This window comes from Equus caballus, chromosome 23 (genome assembly GCF_041296265.1).
Source record: "Equus caballus isolate H_3958 breed thoroughbred chromosome 23, TB-T2T, whole genome shotgun sequence".
Classification (NCBI taxonomy): domain Eukaryota; kingdom Metazoa; phylum Chordata; class Mammalia; order Perissodactyla; family Equidae; genus Equus; species Equus caballus.
The window spans coordinates 66,438,650-66,458,898 of NC_091706.1; the positions used below are offsets into that span (position 1 = coordinate 66,438,650).

Below are 20,249 nucleotides of genomic sequence, written 5' to 3' on the forward strand. Positions count from 1 at the left end.
AGGCTTTTGCCGCCCTAGCTAGTGAGCTGGGGGGCTGTCTGTCCCTCCTTTCAGCTGAAGGTCACACAATCCTACAGAGAATGTCACTGTGATCCCAGGTGCGCTGGGGTGGTCGGGGATTCCCCAGGTGAGGTGTTCTGATACAGATAACACCCCCTTTGTAACTGTCACAGTGTCGCTCCTGAAGCCGAGGTGAGTGCCCACGAAGTTCCAAGGGTAGATGAGAAGAGAGCACAAAGCATCCGCTTCTCTCCTTCACCACCCACGGGACCCAGGGGAGCTCAGTCCCGCTCCGTCCCCATCTCCTTTCCTACCATCTCCCCCTGCCCTCCAGCTTCACTGACCCCCTGGCTCTGCCTTCAATCTGCCAAGTAAGCGCCTGCCTCAGGGCTTTTGCACCTGCTGGGCCCCACGCCTGCAACATTCTCACACCAGACTTTTGCGTGCTCGCCCCTGACATCCTTGAGGCTTCTTCTCCAACGTCACTTTCCAGGATGGCCTTCCCTGGTCGTGCTGTATGTCGCCCACGCCACCGTCCTCCTCCATCCCCTTTATTTTGGTATTCCTAGGTATTTTGGTATTGTATTCTTGGTTGTGTTAGTTTCCCGGGGCCCCTGGAGCAGATTACCATAACCAGGCAGTGCGAAACAACGGAAGTCTCTTCTCTCCCAGCTCTGGATGCCGGGGCTCTGAAATCACAGTGTCGCAGGGCCGTGCTCCCTGCAAAGGCTCTGGGGGAGGACCCTTCCTGCCTCTTCCAGTTTCTGGTGGTCCCAGGAGTCTCTTGGCTCTTGGCAACATCAGTCTAGTCTGTTCTGTCTTCATGTCACCTCCGCGTCCTCTGTGTCTGTGTCTTCTCCTCTTCTGTTTCTTATAAGGACACTTGTCATTGGATTTAGGGCCACCCTAATCCAGGATGACTTCATCTCAAGATCCTTAACTACATCTGCAAAGAACCTTTTCCACAGGGTCAGAGGTCAGGATGTGAACATGTCTTTTGAGGGCCACTGTTCAACCCACGATTGTGGTCTATTTTTCTCTCTGTTTTCCGTGTCCACCTTCTAGACGGCAGGCTTGGTGACAGCGGGACTCTGCTGTGGTTCTCGCTCTCTCCCTAGACCCCAGGGCAGGGCCTGGAACACAGTGGGTGCTCAATAAGTGTCTGCTCAGTGAAGTCTTCAGTGGATGTTTTGTACATTTTGTCCTGTGCTCACGTGCAAGAATTTCCCCGGGGCGTGTACCTCAAGGACGAATCACCGTGTCTTTGGCATCTTCAGATTTTCTAGAATGGTTATTTCACTTTACAATTCCGCCAGCGGCGTGGGAGGGCTCCTTTTGCTTCCTACCTTCTTCAACACTTGGCATTTACAGACTTTTAAATTCCTACAATCTGATGGGTGTGAAATTATCTCCTTACAGTTTTAGTTGACCCCTCTGGGGCTAGGACGCACATTAAACGACTCTTAGCTAACAGCATGGGAGCTGAATCGTGGAGCGCTTGCCTGTCTGATGAAAGAAGCTGGTCACTGAGGAGCAGGTGGATACGCGGAGTGAGCAGACTGGGGTGGGCTGACGACTAGCCCTGAGCTTGGAGAGTCCATTTCTCTGCTAGGAATCCACTGTGTTCAGTGTTCATTGAAGGAGTGAGCGTTGTCAGCCCCCTAGGACGAGAAGGCAGCGCCCCTGTTTCGTAGGATCTTCTCTAATTGGGTGTTGACTCCAGGTGTCTCCAAGGTGCCTCTCCAGTCACCAGTGGGTGGGGGCTGTGGCTGTGAACTTGAGCTCTTGGAGCATCTGTGCATCTAGCTAAGAGGACAGTGGGAGACCCCGAGGTGGGACCCCCCTCGGGGGCTGGACTGCCCTGGGAGGCTGGATGGCAGAGAAGTGTGAGTCGGGGGTGAGCGGGTGGGTGGGGGCATGACTTCTTAAAAGGGGAGCACAGATCCTGGGAGCTTTTCTGCAGAGTCCCTCCATGAAAACAGTGCCCACCGAGGTGGCATGGCCCCCCCACAGGGTGTGGAAGCAGTTCACTGTGGTGGGAAACAGGCTGGAGCCTGTTTACAGTCACTGCCGACCTGAGGTTGAGGGGGGCACTGCCCCATAGTCACATGTCAAGGGCACGTGACTCAGTGACACCCTTTCTGTGTGTCAGCTGCTCCCGACCACAGAGGGCGTGGGGGAAGCAGGGGTTTGCGTTTTCAAAGTTAAAAAAACAACGGTAATCAATCAGATGAGATAAGGAATCAGCCCCTCCAAATTCAAAATGATTAAGAAAAGTATTTCAAAGCTGGAAAGATGAAGTTCCATCCATCGTCATTAACGATGCCGCTCACCCGACACTGACAGGGTGCTGCCCTCAGGGCTAAAGGGCACCTTAAACTTGTGTCCCTTTTATCTTTATCTTATCTTTTTTAACATCTTTTAAAAGATATTTTTGTAACATGTATGCTATTATATTAATGCAGGAACACATGTTAATAATTTGTAAGGGGGTGGACAGATGCTCAGTATGGTAAAGAATTCTTTACCGGTGGGCATGAGTTAGACAAACCTCCATGGCCTCTGATTTGGAGATGTGAGACATTTGGGGGTTTGGTGGGTGTGATGGGCGTTGCTAGTGCTCACCCATGTCCCGTCATCCACTCCTCCCCTGCTCACAGAAGGCTGCCCCTGCCAGCCCTCCTGGGTGGGAGGAGCTGGGGCACAGTTGTGTGTGGTGGGCGAGAGCAGGAGGGATGAGGCGGTTGGTGCGGGTGCAACTCCCCGCTCTCTCTTTCTCCCCTGGGTTGTGAGGAGCCTTTTTGGGTTGAGATTCAGGATGGAAAGATCAATGCAGCCTGGCCCACTGAGTCACTGCCTGGGAGAGTTGCCCAGAAATGAGTGAGCAAGAATGAAATTATGTCCAGCCACTGAGATGTCGGGCTGTTTGTCATTGCGGTGTCACTTGCCTGTGCTGACGAACCGAGCAGCTGCCCCGGGCGGGGTGTCAGAGAGCCGGCTCAGGTGACTGGAGGCCCCAGCTGGCCCGCGGTCTCTTTAGTGGGCAGGCGGCCAGGCAGCCTTGAGCTCCGGTGGATAGGTGCAGCCACTGCCTCTGGACTTATTTGGAGCAATGAGGAAAACGTGACCTGGCACCCTGACGTTGGGGCTGTGGACCCACAGTGTCTCCATGAGTGGGAGATGTGGGTTGACCTTTGGAAGGCTGCCAGTGAAGAAAGACGCTGTGATTACTAGGGCTGTAGCATACTCTGCTCTTAAGGGGCTCATCCCACAGAGGGATCCCAGGCTCATCCTTTGTGGAGTGGCCTGATGAAGTCCCCTCACTGGGCCAGGGCTGAGCTGGCTGCTCTGGGGTCTGAGCCAGCTCTCTTGGAGAGTGACCACAGCCTCGCTTACTAGTCAGGGAGAGAGAGCAACACAAGCAACCGAGCCCCACACTGAGCCCCCCACACTCCTGCACTACTGCTAAAGGGCCAGTTTCCCCAGAAGGGATGGGATGAGGGATGGCCCCATTTTGCTGCCTCTGTGTTGGTTTGGGGACATGTTTTAGGTTTCATGACATCATTTTGAGTCTTGACTTGGCACCACCGTTCTGCACGTGCCTCTCATCGAGTCTTGTCTGTCTTTGCCCGTGAATGACGCCTCTGACTCCATCCTTTCTTCATGGAGGGGTGAAGCAAGCAGACCTGATGGTCACCTCGGCATGGACCTCTCATTCCTCGCACCACCAGGTCATACAGGTCAGGTTAGAAGATGGTAGCTTTTGGCTAAAGACCGTGGCAGTATCTCAGAGCAGTACCCGGCCCAGAGAGACCATCAGCCCAGGCTTAGTTTTGGTTTTGGGGTGAGTTTCTGGAACCTGGAGAGGCCATCCTACAGGAGGCTCCTCAGACCCAGCCACCAGGGGACGCGCCTCAGTCCAGTGAGGGCCGAGCCAGGTCCTGGGGCCTGGGACCCTGCTTTAATTCTGCTTCTGCCGCCCTCTGGGATCTTAGACCGACAGGCTCGACCCTCACCAAGCGAGGTGCTTTGCCCGGGGCCCTGCAACTTCCTGAGGCCTGGGAACTGATTAGAGAGGGCCCTCTTCAGGCCTTGTGTCCTCCGCTGTGCAGGGGATGAGTGGGCCGCGCGGGTGGATCGTCCGGCCCCCTCCGGCAACCTTACTCTCCATTCACTCTGTTAAAGGTTTGGGCGCTGCTCTTCTCCTTAGAAGAAAAATAAGCTGCACTTTCTTGACCCGTCTGCCATCTTTATTCTGGTTCTCCAAAGTCTTTGCCAACCAGTTCCCTTGGCTGGTGCCAATGCTGGTGGGCAGCAAGGTGGAGGGCGCGTGCAGCTGGAGACTCAGGCAGGTGGCAGAGCCAGGGTCTCCCCTCGCTCCAGCCCAGACCCTGCTTCCCTACTGGCTGGAAAGACAGGCCCGCCTATCAGTGAACGAACAACTGTGCAACTGTAATGGCTGTAATATGGGCTTGCTTTGTGCCAGCCCGGGTTGACACCTAATAAATACTAATATCAACAATAAAATAAAATTGTATGAATAATCAATAATAAAAATACAGGTGGGCCATCTGTCTCCTTTGGACAAAGCCCTTGGCCACACCTAAGATAGGACAATGTATCTGAGGGATTGCATCACAATCCGAAGCAACAGGAGAGTCACTGCTCTTCCCAGGAGATGATCTCACACCCGCACACCCTCCTCGAGCCTACGGGGAGGAGCCGGGCACTCTGGGCCTGGCAGCTGCACCGGGGTGAGCTCCCTGTGCTTGGCTGGCTTTGTGCGTAGAGAAGGCAGCCTGGTGATGAGACAGTCGCCAAACTGTGGAGGCGGCGATGTCTCTGTCCCTTCCTGTGTAGTTTCCCATCTCAGTGCATCCTCTTTCCTCTGTGTCCTGGGTTCTCCTGCAGAGAGGGGACAGTCAGTGTCTCCGGTGCTGGAGAACAGCTACCCCTGTAGAAATGGCTCCTCCTCACCCCCAGGCACCCACTGCGCTGCGGGAGGAACCTCCTGGAAACACTGTTGCGTCCTAACTGTAGGAAGAGAAAGGTAGAACGTATACACACACATCTGTCATCTTCTGCAGGGAGAATGCCTTTATCCCGTTAGTAACAAGACCGTGTCATGCTGGTCACGGTGACACGTGGAGGGGCTGTGGCTCTTCCGAGGGATGCCGTGGACATGACCTGGGGGAGACGTTCTACTTTCTTGTAGAGCAGAGGGAGACCTTCTCCCATGGTCCCCCGACTCGACCCTCTTTTCTGAGAAAGTTTCACATGGATTATGCTGCATCCTGGCCACAGGACCGTGTGTCCTCGTGGGACAGTGGGTGCCCGTCCCAAAGCAGTGAAGGGCTGCTCCAGGCCCCCAGGGCCTCTGGTCTGGCCGCCAACACCCCTAACTTTGATCTCCTCTTTAGCACAAGCCGCTTTTCTGAGAACCTACGTGAATATCGAGTCTCAGATTAGAGTAGCTACAGGTGTCGTGTGGAGGGGTGGTCATACTACTTCATTAACCTCCCTTCAAAGTCTTCCTAAAAGGCTGCTCTTCTTCCTGCTTCGAGCTGCTGCGTTTCGTGATGACACTTTCCTCCTCTGGGAAGTAAGTGAACAACATGCTCTGAGTCCATGGAATAGCTCGGGATTCACTCAACAAGAGCTGGGTTAAATCCATTTTTGAAGCCTCATGGGGCCTTAAAGGGACTCAGTTCTTGTTACGATCAGGTTCTTTGTCATGTCGAAGTTTCCTTCCAAACCCTGTTTCCCTATTGCGTTCTGAATTCTAAAGAAATTGAAGAGCGATCCATTTGAAATTTTAAAATGTAAAAGGTACTTACAGGGGCTGGCTCCGTGGCTGAGTGGTTAAGTTCGCGCGCTCCACTGCAGCAGCCCAGGGTTCGGATCCTGGGCGCGGACAGGGCACTGCTCCTCAGGCCACGTTGAGGCAGCGTCCCACATCCCACAACTAGAAGGATGTGCAACTAAGATATACAACTGTGTACAGGGGGGATTTGGGGGGATAAAGCAGGAAAAGCAAAAAAAAGATTGGCAACAGTTGTTAGCCCAGGTGCCAATCTTTGGGGGAAAAAAAAGTACTTACAAATGGAACCTTGAATTTTGGAGATCATGGGCTATTAAGAAATGTGTCCCTACAGTGACACTGTTCGGCTGGGGGTCCCCAGGGATGAAGCTGCAGGTAGACCTGCCAGGACGTATTACGAAGGATACGTGCACCTCCTTGTCACTCTCTTCCTTTCGTGCCTGGTGGACGTCACCCTCAGGAAGGGCTTATGGAGAGGAGCTGGGGAGCGTCAGCATCCGTCTCTAACGGCCTGTGTCCTTTGCTCTCACAGCTTGTCACATTCTGGAATGCTGTGATGGGCTGGCCCAGGACGTCATCGGCTCCATTGGACAAGCCTTTGAGCTCCGGTTTAAGCAATATTTGCAGTGTCCTTCCAAGATGCCCGCTCTCCACGACCGGTGAGTGGCAATGTGACCCCATTTGCAGCTTCCTGCATTTTACGACCTTTCCTCTTAAAAATGCTGCAAAAAGGGAAAGCCGCAAAACCTCCTCCCTGAGGTGTGCTCTGGACAGACACAATTCGTCATGGGGCTTCCTGGGCTCACAGACACCTGGCTGGGGCTGGGCTGGGGCTCAGGAAGCCAGCAGATGGAAGCCGACATATGGGCGACCCTCCCCATGTTTGGGAAAACATTTCCTTGAAACTATAGTGACAGTAGCCAAGGTTACAAAAAAGCGCTGTAACGTGTTTCCATTCTGTTTCCTCTGAAACCATGTGATGTTTCCATATGTCGCCGCCCATGTCTGCATCACCACGGATTCTACATGTCCCGTTGTCCTTGTCGTCATGGTTACCCAAAGTCCTGATTCAGAGCTCCCTCCGGAGGCTCTGTGCTCGGGAGGACCACTGTTGGCCTTTGTCACTTTGAGACTCGATGGCCTGTGTGGCCCTCGGCAAGCTCTTGAACCAGTCTGACTCTCAGGGGCTTTCTCCGTAAAATAGGAATAATAGTGGCTTGACAGTTGTTGTTGTTAAGTGTTAAATGAAATAGTAAATGTGAATAGGAATTGTGCGATATTTCGTTTATTGTAAGAAATGTTCAGGGTCTACCACTGAGTTTCCTTAGGTCTTAAGAATGTTCTATGCAACATAAAGCATTAAAAAAAGTAATATGGGGCATAGTGGTCATACAATGTCTGTCCTTGATTGAATTTGCTTAATGAAAACCTATTACAATGGTGTGTTCACTGTAAATGAAACTTTATTTCTCCTAAATTTACTTTTTACGTTTTTTCCCACGCCTACAGCCACGCTCTGTGACTTAGTCGTGAAGGCAGTGCCTACTTTCCCCTTCATTGTTATGGAGACTCTTTCATCTCTCTTGTCATCACCTTTTTTGAGAGAGACTGTTAATTTTTTTTCCTCATCCACTGGGAAATTTCTTTTAAGAGATTCGTTCGGAGGTGCTTGTGAAGAGCCCACTTTTTGCTGGTTATAGAAGCTTCTGCAGCCTCAGACAAGCATGTGCATGAAGCGTTAGAGTTAGAAGGTGGCAGGGACTGGCTACCCCCCAGAGGGAGAACAGATGTGTCAATTTTATATGTAATGGGACATCGTCGTTAGAAAGAATACATCATACGTGTGTATTACCAGAACAAATCTCAAAAAACTTTAAATGGAATGAAAAAGGATATGATTGATTTATGGAAATTTTAAAAACATACAAACAAGGTATATACATATAAATGTGTGTGTATAAAGAGTATAAAAACATGCAAGAAAACTGGTACAGCCACTATGGAAAACAGTATGGAGATTTCTCAAAAAGTTAAAAATAGAAATACCCTATGACCCAGCCATCCCATTACTGGGTATCTATCCTAAGAACCTGAAATCAGAAATCCCAAGAGTCCTTTGCACCCCTATGTTCATCGCAGCATTATTTACAATAGCCAAGACGTGGAACCAACCTACATGCCCAGAAACTGATGATTGGATAAAGAAGATGTGGTATATATACACAATGGAATACTACTCAGCCATAAAAAAAGACAAAATTGGCCCATTCACAGCAACGTGGATGGACCTCGAGGGTATTATGTTAAGCGAAATAAGCCAGTCAGAGAAAGACGAACTCTATATGACTCCACTCATAGGTGGAAATTAGTATATTGAGAAGGAGATTGGATCAGTGGTTACCAGGGAAAAGGGGGGGTGGGGGGAGGGTACGGAGGGGGAAGTGTTGTACCCACAACATGACTAACAATAATGTACAACTGAAATCTCACAAGGTTGTAATCTATCATAACATTAATAAAAAAAAAAATTGTGAACTATAAAAAAAAAAACATGCAAGAATATTACACACCAACTCTAGGATATCTGGGGCTGGGGCTCTAACTGTGTTTGTCAGGTGTATTTCCTCCCTAGCATTTTATAATACGAATGTTCTGATATACAGAAAGATTTTACAGTGAACACCTGCAAACCCACCATTTAGATTCGACCATTAACGTTTTGCTGTTAATATCACATATCTATCCATCCAAAGTAAGTTTGACAAATTTTATTTCTTTAAAAACAAAAAAGCAAATATAGCAAAATAACAAATTTTAAATCTCAGTGGTAGATGTGTAGGTATCTCTTCTATCAATTATTATGTTCTTCTGCTCTTTTGAAATTTTGCGTAGAAGTCAAGTAAATGTACTAAAACAGTACATACAAAATGGGTGGAGGGAGTTAACTGAACTGAGGTCCTCTGGGAATGTATTCAAGGTGTGACGTTCGTGTATGTTTCTATATAACAAAGTTTGAAGAAGTTTTGGAGGAAGACAATGAAGTAGACAGATCTTATCTACTGAGAAAAGCTTCAGCTCCAAATGCAGCTATTGGCATGAAATTTCTAAAGCAGAGCAGTCACGGGGGACTGCCTCTGGCTTCATTTGTGGGGGGTCCCTGACATCCATCTCCCCTCGTCTGACTTCTTGTGTCCACTGAGCAGGTCTGAGAGAGAGGGTGCAGGGGGGACGTGCCTCCCGTCCAGCTGGGACAGCCTGGGCCACAAGAGCACCCCCTTGCCTCCTCCACTGTGCCCCTCCTTGCCTCCCAACTCTGTTCCAGGGACCCTGGACTGTGGAGGGCGCTGGCCAGTTCCTTCCAAGATGCTAGGGCCCAGGAAGACAGGAGCTTCTACTGTGAGGAGATCTCCTTGGGTTTTCTGCTCACTCTCTCAGGCCATTTCTCTCCAACTGGGACATGTGAGCTGGAAGTATGAGAATTTGGGGCAGTCAGCTTCTTTGGCCACAGCGGTCGGAGTGGAGATGGGAACAGGTGAGGGTGGAGCGAGTGTGGCAGTGTTAGGGCCTACCAAGCCGCCCCAGGATATCTGAGTGCCATGTTTCTGGGCGTACCCTCCCCCTTCCTTCCTGTCTTGCTAGGGAGTGGATGGCTTTATTGTTTGTGAATTAGTGTTTCTTCATTGTATTAATTATTGGGGGAGAGACTCTGTGATCTGGATTCATGACCTGTCTCCAACTGGAGATCAAAAATAGTGCTTTTAAATGAATGGGTTTTTTGGTTATAGCCTGATTTTCCTTGAAAGACTTTTCCTCTGATTTTTCTTGCAGAAATCCAATGTCAGTTTCAACACAAAACTAGAGAAGACAGTGAAAAACAAATCAAATGTCGGTTGTTTTCGCACTGTCGTGTCTGTTCCGTTGATCTACATAGCCATCCTTATGTCGGTACCTCGTAGCCTTGAATACCGTAGGTTTGTAGTAAGTTTGAAATCAGGAAGTGTGAGTCCTCCACCTTTGTTATTCTTCAAGATTTACTTTGATTCTTTGGGGCCCCTTGCATTTCTAAATAAATTTTAGCGAAAAAAGACGTTGGATTTTGATAGGAATTGTGTTGAATCTGTAGACCAATTTGAGGAGTGTTGCCATCTTAACAACAATAAGTCTTCCAATCCAGGAACACAGGATGTCTTTCCATTTATTGAGATTTTAATTTCTTTTAACAATGTTTTGTAACTTATAGTGTACAAGTCTTGCACTTGTTTTGGTAATTAGTATTGCCAAAATAATAAATATTTTGTTCTTTTTCTTACTATGATAAATAAAATTGTTTCTTAATTTTATTTTTGTTTTTTTCATTGTTAATATATAAAAATACAGTTGATTTTGTATATTGATCTTGTATCCTGCAAACTTGCTGATGTCATTTATTAGCTCTAATCATTTGTGTGTGTGTGTGTGAATTCCTTAGGATTTTCTATATATAAGATTGTGTCGTATGCAGATAGGGACTGTTTTTCTTCTTCCTTTCTAGTCTAGATGCCTTTTATTTCTTTGTATTAACTAATTCCCCTGGCTAGAACCTCCAGTACAATGGTGAATAGAAGTGGAAAGAGGGGACATCCTTGTCATTTTCCTGATCTTAAGGGGAAAGTGTCTAGTCTTTTGCAATTAATTGTCTTGTTAGCTGTGAACTTTTTGTAGATGCCAATTAACAGATTGAGAAAACGCCCTTCTGTTCCTAGTTTGTTTAGTGTTTTTATCATGCAAAGGGGTTGGATTTTGTCAAATGCTTTTTCTGTGTCTATTGAGATGAGTATTTGGTATTTGTTTTATTCTATTGATGTGATATACTATGTTAGTTGATTTTTGGAGGTTGAACCAACCTTGCGTTACTGGGATAAATCCTACTTAGTCATGGTGTATAATTCTTTCTATATGTTGCTGGATTTGGTTTAATAGGATCTTGTTGAGAATTTTTCCATGCACATTCATAAGGGATATTGGTCTACAGTTTTCTTTTCTTGCAGTATCTTTGGTTTTGATAGGGTAATATTGGCCTTATAGACTGAGTTTGGAAGTATTCCCTTCTCTTCTATTTTTTAGAAGAGTTTGTGAAGAATTGTTGTTAATTTCCCTGTAGATGTTTGATAGAATTCACCAGGAAGCCATATGATCCTGGGCTTTTCTTAGAATGTAAGTTTTTTGATTACTAATTCAATATCTTTTACCTGTGACAGATCTATTCAGATTTTCTATTTCTTCTTGATTCAATTTGGTAGTTTGAGTCCTTGTAGGAATTTTTCCATTTTATTTAGTTTATCTAATTTGTTGGCATGCAATTAGTAATAGCTTCTCTTATAATCCTTTTTTATTTCTGATGGTTGGAAGTAATGTCCCTTTTTCCTTGTTAATTTTGGTAATTCCCTTTTTTCTTGCTCAGTCTAGCTAGAGATTTATCTGTTTTGTTGATTTTTCCAAGAACCAACTCTTGGTTTCATTTATTTTCTCTACTGTTTTTCTGCTATTTCACTTATTTCCACTTTAATATTTATTATTTTCTTCCTTATGCTTGCTTTGGGTTAAGTTTGCTCTTATTATCGTAAGGTAGAAGGTCAGGTCATTGATTTCAGATCTTCTTTTATGTTATAGGCATTTACAGCTACAAATTTTCCTCTGAGCACTGCTTTAGCTTCATCCCAAGTACGTTAGTTATGTTCTTTTTATTTTCATTCGTCTCAAAGTATTTTCCCTTGTGATTTCTTTTTTAACCCATTGGTTATTTAGAAGCAAGTTGTTTAATTTATACATATTGTGAATTTCCCATATTTCTTTCTGGTATTGATTTCTACTTTGATTCCATTATGGTCTCAAAACATGCTTTGTATTATTTCAATCCTTTAAAAATTTTAAAACTTGTTCTATGACTTAATATATGTGGTCTATCTTGGAGAATGTTCCATGTTCACTTGAGAAGAATTTGCATCTTGCTGTTATTGGGTGGCATGTTTTATAGATATCTGTTAGGTCTAATTAGTTTACAGTGTTGTTCTGTGTTCTCTTTCCCAATCTTCTGTCCAGTTGTTCTATCCTTTATTGAAAGTGGGGTATTGATGTCTCCAATTATTAGCATTGAACTGTCTATTTCTCCTGTTGATTCTGTCAGATTTCACTTGATATATTTTAGGATCTGTTGTGAGGAACATATAGGTTTATAATTGTTACATCTTCTTGATAGATTGCGTTTTTATCATTATAAAATGTCTTTATTTGTCTCCAGTAACAATTTTTGTCTAAACGTCTATTTTATCTGATATTAGTAGAGCTGTAAAGCTCTCTTTTGGTTACTGTTTACATGGAATATCTTTTTACATCCTTTTACTTTCAACCTACTCACATCTTTAAATCAAAAGTGTATCTGTTGTAGAAAGCATATAGTCAGATCATTTTTTTTTTTAATCCATTCTACCAATCTCTGCCTTTTAATTGGAGTGCTTACTGTATTTACATTTAATGTAATTGTTGGTAAGTTAGGATTTTTGCCTGCCGTTTTGCTATTTTTTTTCCTGTATGACTTATGTCATTTTTGTCCCTTTATTCCTCCATTACTGCTTTCTTTGGTGCTAAATAAATAATTTTTGAGTATACTATTTTAATTTCCTTATTGTTTCTTTTACTACTTTGTAAAGTAATTTTTTTAGTGGTTGCTCTAGAGATTATAGGTAGCATCTTAATTTATAGCAATTTAGTTTCTATTAACACTAGTTTAATTTCAATAGTACACGAAAACCTCTCCTATGTAGGTCCCTTCCTCCGCCCTCCATTGTGCCATTATTGTCATGAAAACGACATCTTTATACACGTGTCCATCAACATAGATTTACGTTCACTGCTGTATTAAGTTGTCTTTTAAATCAAACAGGAGGAAAAAGTAACAGGCAAAGACGATATTTCCACCGTCTTTTATATGTACCTATGTAGTTAACTTTATTGTTCTTCTCTATTTCTTTATGTTGATATGTATTAGTTTAGTGTTCTTTCATTTCAGCCTGGAAGAACTTCCTTTAATATTTCTTGTAGGGCAGATTTGCTAGTCATAAATTTTCTCAGTTTTTATTTATGTGGGAATGTCTTATTTCTGCTTCATTTTAAAAGGATAGTTATACTGGATATAGAGTTCTTGATAGTCTTTTTCTTTCAGTACTTGGAATATGCCATCCTACTACCTTCTGGCGTCTGTTGTTTCTGACAAGAAATCATCTGTGAATATTGAGGATCTCTTGTATATGATGAGTTGCTTCTCTCTTGCTGCTTTCAGGGTTCTCTCTTTCTCTTTGGCTTTAAAAAATTTGATTATGATGTGTCTAGGTGTGAATCTCTTTGAGTTTATCCTACTTGGGTTCTTTTTTGTTTTTATGAGCTTCTTGAATGTGTAATTCAATAATTTTCATCAAATTTGGGGAGTTTTTGGCCATTATTTTTTCAAATGTTCTTTCTGCTCCTTTCTGTCTCTCTTTTCCTTCTGGGACGCCATTATGTGTATGTTGGTTTGCTTAATGGTGTCCCATAGGTCTGTGAGGCTCTGTTTATTTTTCTTAATTCTTTTTTTTCTTTCTATTCTGATTGGATAATCTTAATTGACCTATCTTTAAGCTCTGTCATTCTTTCTCTGCCTGCTCAAACCTGCTGTTGAACCCCAGTAATGGATTTTTTATTTCAATTATTAGACTTCTCAGAGCTAGAATTTCTATTTGGTTATTTTAAAATGTCTGTTTCTATATTGATATTCCCTATTTGGTGAGACAATGTTCTTATGTTTAGTTTTCTGTACATGGTCTCCTTAAGTTCTTTGAACATATTTAAATTAGCTAATTGAAAGTCTTTGTCTAGTTAGTCCAAAATCTGAGTTTCCACAGGGACAGTCTCTATTGATTGCTTTTTGAGTGTGTGAGCCATACACATGTTTCTCTGCATGTCTCATAATTTTTTGTTGAAATTGAAAATTTTAAGTAATATAATGTGGCAAGTCTGGAAATCAGATTTCTCCCCTCAGGATTTGTTGTTGTTGTTTGTTGTGATTGTTTGTTTTAATGTCTTTTCTAAACTAAATCCATAAAGTCTGCATTCTTTGTCATATATGACCACTGACAATTCTGCTCAGTTCACTTATTAGACAGCTAATGATTAGAGAGAGATTTCCTTAAATGCCTGGAAACAGTGAGTCTCCCAGTCTTTGCTGAGCATCTCTGTTTTTGTGTTGGGGTGGTCCTTCAACACTCAGCCGGGCAGTTGACAACTCTGCCTTAGCTTTCATTGCCTGCTTGTACAAAGCTACAAGGTGAGCCAAAGGTGAGAACTAGGGCCTTTTCACATCTTTTGTGAGCAGACACCTCCTTGGACATGAACACATCCCTACACATACATGTGGCCTTCTAGATTTCTGGAAATAGATGGAAACTTATCAAAGCTCGTATGGACATCCCATTTTCTAGCTTTTCCTTTTAAACTTTTGATGAGCCTACTCTGCCCCAAATGTTATCCACTGCCTCAGGGAGCCATGACATTAAACAATTGCCTCTAATTGTTTTTGACAGATGTCCCTGGGGAAGAATTTTTACCTGGGCAAGCTCTGAATCAGGTCAGAGAAAGACAGCCTTGGGAGTGGGGTCTCCTGGGGAGTGATCAGACAGGTCGTATAGTGATTGTCCTCTGAGAATGGGAATGGCACTTTGAAGGAAACTCAAGGCTGTTTTGTCCCCTCGTGTGGCTGTCGGGCTGCTGGTTTTCACTGTGATTATGGGCTGTTGGTTTCCAAGGCTGCCAAGGATATGAAAATAGGGCAAATTAAAATGCCACAGAGCTGCTGTTCTTATAGCTATTGTTTTGGTAAACAACAAGGAGTTTAATAAACACTCCTCAGGTTGCTGCAAGATTCTGGTTAATTTCCAGGGTTCTGAAAAGTTGATCCTGAAAAGTGTTTTTTGCTAGTCTTCTTGTTAACTTTTCTGGAAGAGAAAATTTTGAGAGGTCCCTACTCTGCCATTTTCCCTGATGTCACTAAATCTCCTTTTTTTTCATTGATTTTGTTTTGGGCAAATTTCATGACTTATTGAAATGTGTCTGTGCCTTGAGGATCTGGTTACCCTTAGATATAAATTTTTCTTTCCTAATTAAAATGTACTTTTTAAAAAAGAGTTCTTTCCTATTTCAAATATGCCTGGAATTTTCCAAAGGGTAGAAATGTAAATAAGGCAGAGATATTTGGTCAAACAACTCAGTTGCTTTTCGTATGTGTCTGAGACCTAGAGGCTGAGGGGGCAGTGACTAAACTCTGTTTTCTGGAGTGACAAATACTATCAAATATTAGATTTGTTGTTTTTGACTGCAAGCTCTCCTTTTGGCTAAAGCCCTTAAAAATCCTCTTTTAACAGAATGCAGAGTCTGGATGAGCCCTGGACTGAAGAGGAGGGCGATGGCTCAGACCACCCATACTACAACAGCATCCCAAGCAAGACGGCCCCTCCAGGGGGCTTTGGGGATGCTCGACTGAAAGCCAGACCCCACGCCCCTGACACAGCGCAGGTAGGTCTTATACCTTTTTCCTTGGATGATGGCAAACTGAGCTTGATTTCCTTTTATTTTCTTCAACTTTATTTTCAGGCCGGTGTTCTGTCCAAGCTTTGACGGAGTAACTCACAAGCTTTGTCCCCTCGGATTTCACAAAACAGACCAGTAGGAAAGGCTTTTGTTTGAACATCACCAGGCGTTAGTCAGATGCCTAGGAATCATATGTGATTCTTGAGCTACAAACCTGGGCATCCCTGCTCCAGCCTAGAACAAGCCTTGTTATATGGCAATCTTAACGAGGGGAAGAGAGTCCAATACTTTAAAAAGGCCTAGGGTGCTTTAGGTTCTCTGAAAAGACAGTGGATATAGGCCTTTAAAATGGTGAGAATTTTATGAGTTTTTCTACTTTAGTCATGTCTCTGATTTTCCCTCTAACTCAAAATTCTAGTAAGGCAATGACTAGTTCTAGAGTTATGGGATCTCTAATCTTTATAGGGAATTTTTTGATGTCATCTACTTTATGTGAATGACATTTGACACCAGTAAAAGTGGTAGAATAACATTGAAATTGTGTCAATACCTCTGACACTGAGAGAGGATCGACTGGGTGGACTCGCCCAGGCATGATGATTATGGGTGGGAAGTATATTCTGACTCTCAGAAACCCTCGAATGGGGTTTAGTCGGGGGCTTGATGAGGGACCTGGCTGCATGTGGAGAGCACAGGTTACTGTCACGCTCAGGGAACGGGGGCGTGAAGACAAGGGGGAGGTTGTGTAGCTTTGATGAGATGCTGCCTCTTCCTCACGCCCACACAAACTTACTTCCTAAATCCTAATGCCAACCATGAGGCACCAAGGGAAAATTGGGTGTAATCGGGGAGGCAGTCGACCCCCAGTGAGGTCACTTCTATCGCACCATGGCTTTCAAAGGTGGGGAAACAAGAAGATAATTTTTTCTCTTTGTGAATTCACACGTGTCTGTAGTTTTCAGGAAAAGAGCAAACTTACTACCAGGGGAGACACTTAGGAGGCCCGACTGCTGAAGACTGGCGGCAAACAGCTGTCAGGCAAGGTGAGAGGCCGGGGGAGGGGACGCGACACCAGGACACACGGAGGCTGTGTGCTCCCCCGTGGCCATCCACCTCCGTGGAGCTGCAGAGTGACCCGCAGGACACACCTGCTGTGGGGAAGGAGCTGCAGGTTCTAGCCGATCACAGGGCCAGAAACGACGGCGCTGGGGGAGGCACTGGCCCACGTCAACTGGTGCCTCCCTGGCACCAGCACCAGCTCACACCCCTTCGTGCACCCCGGACACTTTCCACCGCAGGCTTTTCCCCGGCAGGAGGGCCTGAGGACTCCACCTCCCCAGGGGCACCTGCGCCCATTTCAAGCAGGAGTTGGTTGGGACTCTGTGTGTGTTCTCTGCCCTCCCTAAGCTCCCCAGCAGGGCTGGGCCCCTGGGGCTCCAAGGAGGAACCAGTAGCTCCCCTTCCTTGCCTCACCCCCCTCCCCAGTCCAGGGTCAGCTTCAGGAAGAAGGGAGAGACACCTACCCCGTCAGAGGTGGCAGCAGGGGCAGCACAAGTCCCTCACGGGCCCTGGGTACCTATGGGGGACACTCCACATCTTGTCAAAGCGTCAAGCATGCACCTGCATCCCATGTTAAATATCACTCAGACATGACTGTCTAAGGACCTACCGCTAGCTGCTAATAAGTCTCTATTCTCTAGACAGTTATTTCTGTACATGTACATATATGTGTGTATATATATTTTAAGGATTTCTTTTAATTTTAAACTTTTCCCTCCTCCAACATTTTCAAAACTGTTTCAATAGCTCTGAGCCCTTGGTTATTACTAACTCTGAGGGTCTGAAGGAGACAGAGTGGCAAGTGGATGAAGATCCAGTTTGTGCTTCCCTGTATATCAGTGTAACCATTTATTGGTTTACTGTTAAGGCATCTCCCTGGATTATCGTCCTTTGCGTCAGGGAGTAAATGATGACGATTTATTTGAATTGCCCCCTTGTGAGAGAATTCCGTGTCTTGCCTGCCCCAGCTGGCAGATGACCCACCCGTGCTGCCCAGTCAACAAAATGCATGGCTCTACCCCCCACCAGGATGGAAACAGCGAACCAAAGTCAGAACGCTTCCCGAGGTGCTTTTTCACTATGTTCTCTGTACACTGAAGATGTATTTGGATCACTCTCGTGTTCACAGACATATCGTAACTGCTGGTGACCGAAGGAGACACGTTATTTACTTTAAATGTTCACTTTATTGAAAAATATGTCAGATTTATTGAAATAGGAGGTCCTTTTTTGTATTTTCAAGTTATTCCGGCCTGATCAAGGACAGCCACTGTAAGAGATGCACCAGGGCCCCAATGAGCCTCACACACGTTCTTGGCCTAGAACTCGAGACTCATAACTCTCAATAAATTTCAAGTTCTTATTTGAAAGCAAGACATATCTTTTCCATAGAACAAATTAGCATGCCCCTTGTTAATTTGCTAGCGGCTGTTCCCCCAAAATGAAACCTAGCTCTGGGTGCGGCCCTGGGGCATGTGTCCACCGCCCCGACTTGGTACCTGCGTCGTCTGTCTGGGGAGGGGCCGTCGTCAGGAAGCCATTCTTTGTGCTTTTGGTCGTCTCCTCTTACAACTTAGTTTGTAAAGTTTTTTTCACAGAAGGATTTGTCTGCAATACAGGCACACGCGTGAGCACAGATGGCCGTCACCAGGCCAGGACGCGGGACCCAGGAGCGGCCTGGGGAACAAGGAGACCTTGTTCAGCAGCAGCAGACACAGTCAGGGCTTAGTGGGAGGCGCTCCTGGGAGGGAATGTAGCAGGACACTTGCCTTCTCACACTCACAGGCCGGGGACGGTGGTGTGCTGCCGAAAGTCCTGCCACAGGCCCTGGGGAAAGCTGCTTCAAAAACCCTGAGCTAACTACTGGATTGAGCTGGAGTGAGCCAGCTCCAACACCCCACCGCCCATAGGGTGTGAAACATAACCTCGCCCCAGAGGTGTGACGGCCAAGAGGCGATCTTGAGAACATGTCTAAGTGAGTTAGAGACAGGGCTCCCGCAGAGAGAATCCGATAGTGATCTGCAGGGGACCTTGGGCCACACCCCTCACTCACCTCGGGCAACACCGCAGGGACTCCCCAGCCCAGCCTCTGCACACTTGGGCCAGTTGGGAAGCCCCAGGCAGGCACTGCCCTGGGCGGTGTAGGCGGGTCCTCAATCACAGCCCTCCCTGGACCTCCTGTGTTGAGCCGGCAGCAAGGCCGGCTCCACGGGAGGCTCAGGTCATTAAGACCGAACTTCCTAAAACAGGGCACTTGCGTTGCATTGCTGGAATGGAGGTAATTTATGAAGTGTTCACCTTCTCTTGAGAGAAAAAGAGAGAGAGCAACTAAAACAAGGCTTGCCGCTCTCCTGCTGGGGTATTGGCTCCCGGGGCCTCTGTAAAGGGCATGAGGAGACCGAGGCAGCTTCTGCCACAGGTGCGGCCAGCTCGCTCCCGGCCTGCTCAGGTGGCCCGGAGTCTTGGGGAGGCCCCTAACCATCACGAGGGCCCTCTGTCATGGGCTGGCAGGTCCCAGTGTGACAGGAAGGACTGGAAAGTGTCCTAGCCAGAACAGAACAGTACGTGTGATAGGATCGAAGAGGAGATTTAACAATGGGTATCTGCAAGAAGGATTTTCTCATCCATGGGCTGAAAGAGCTTCTCTATGAAACACTGGGCAGCTCAGCTGTGGATGCACCAACAGCGTTACCGTCAGAAGAGACCAGAGGGCTCCTTTTCTTGTTGCAGGGTCCTTGGATGTCTACAGCACGCCGGAAGGCAAAGGTCCCGCAGCCCTCATGGGAGAGGCCCCCGCCTACATGAATGCCCCGCCCGGCCCCACCCCGGACAGCAGCGCCGAGAGCAGCCCCAGGAAGGATCTCTTCGACATGAGTGGGTTTCCGTTCACCTCTGGTTTTCTCCTATGCTGAGGTTGCTTTTCACACTGTCTTTGATTTGAAATTTGTGCAATTATTGACTTTTCTGCTAGTGGGGTTTTGATTCACGTGATGACTAGCTGCACTTTCCTGGGTTACGATTGGGCTTTTCAAGGCTCTGAACTTGGCCGACCTCTGCTTTGGGATTACAACCCTCTCTGCAGTCCGGGGCAAAGCAATTCCCCCTTTTGGGAACTGACTTTACTCTTGCAGATCTGCACATGTGTTGAGACAAATGATACACATAAATAAATGCATTTATTTATTTATTTATTTAAATATTAATTGGCTATCGTGTGCCAAATACTGTATCAGGCGCTAAGGATGCCAAGATGAAGTGGCCAGGCCCCCATCTTCACAGAGCCCCCAGTCTGTTGAGCAAGACCAACACATAAGCCAGAAACTGCACCCCCCCCCCCGGTGTGCATGCACATGCTCGTTCTCCCTCTCACTTTCTCTCTCTTTCTCACCCTATTCTTCTCCACTGAGTACAGACATTGTGTGTATTCTACTTACTGGGGATACACAGGAAAACTAAATAGACAAAGTCCCCCTTCCCATGGAGCTTAAATAACCACTGGGGGTTACCAGGTGGGACAAGTGCTCTGATGGAAAGTAAATCATGGTAGGAAGAGTGACTCGGAGCTCCTGTGGATAGCAACAGAGAGTGATGTGTATTATGAACCTTCTGCTTGTTGTATAGACTGAGAAAATCAAATCAACCATGAACTGGTTAATGAAAGTGGGAATTGTTCTTCAGGAATTTAGAAGGAGATTCCCGAGCTCAGAAAGACCTTTACATTCCCAAATTTCTTTTTCAAATTCCTTGAGAATTTTACAGGCTGAAGAGGGAGGGG

General features: G+C 46.0%; 1 protein-coding gene across 1 annotated transcript in view; it reads left to right on the forward strand.

Annotated features, from left to right (window-relative positions):
- SHC3 (SHC adaptor protein 3) overlaps positions 1–20,249 on the forward strand; it is a 124,038-nt gene that overhangs the window by 83,202 nt on the left and 20,587 nt on the right. The window contains exons 7-10 of the mRNA XM_023627569.2: positions 6,354–6,480; positions 15,250–15,400; positions 16,371–16,458; positions 19,205–19,348. Of these exons, the coding sequence (XP_023483337.2) occupies positions 6,354–6,480; positions 15,250–15,400; positions 16,371–16,458; positions 19,205–19,348 (510 nt within the window). The remainder of the gene's footprint in view (positions 1–6,353; positions 6,481–15,249; positions 15,401–16,370; positions 16,459–19,204; positions 19,349–20,249) is intronic.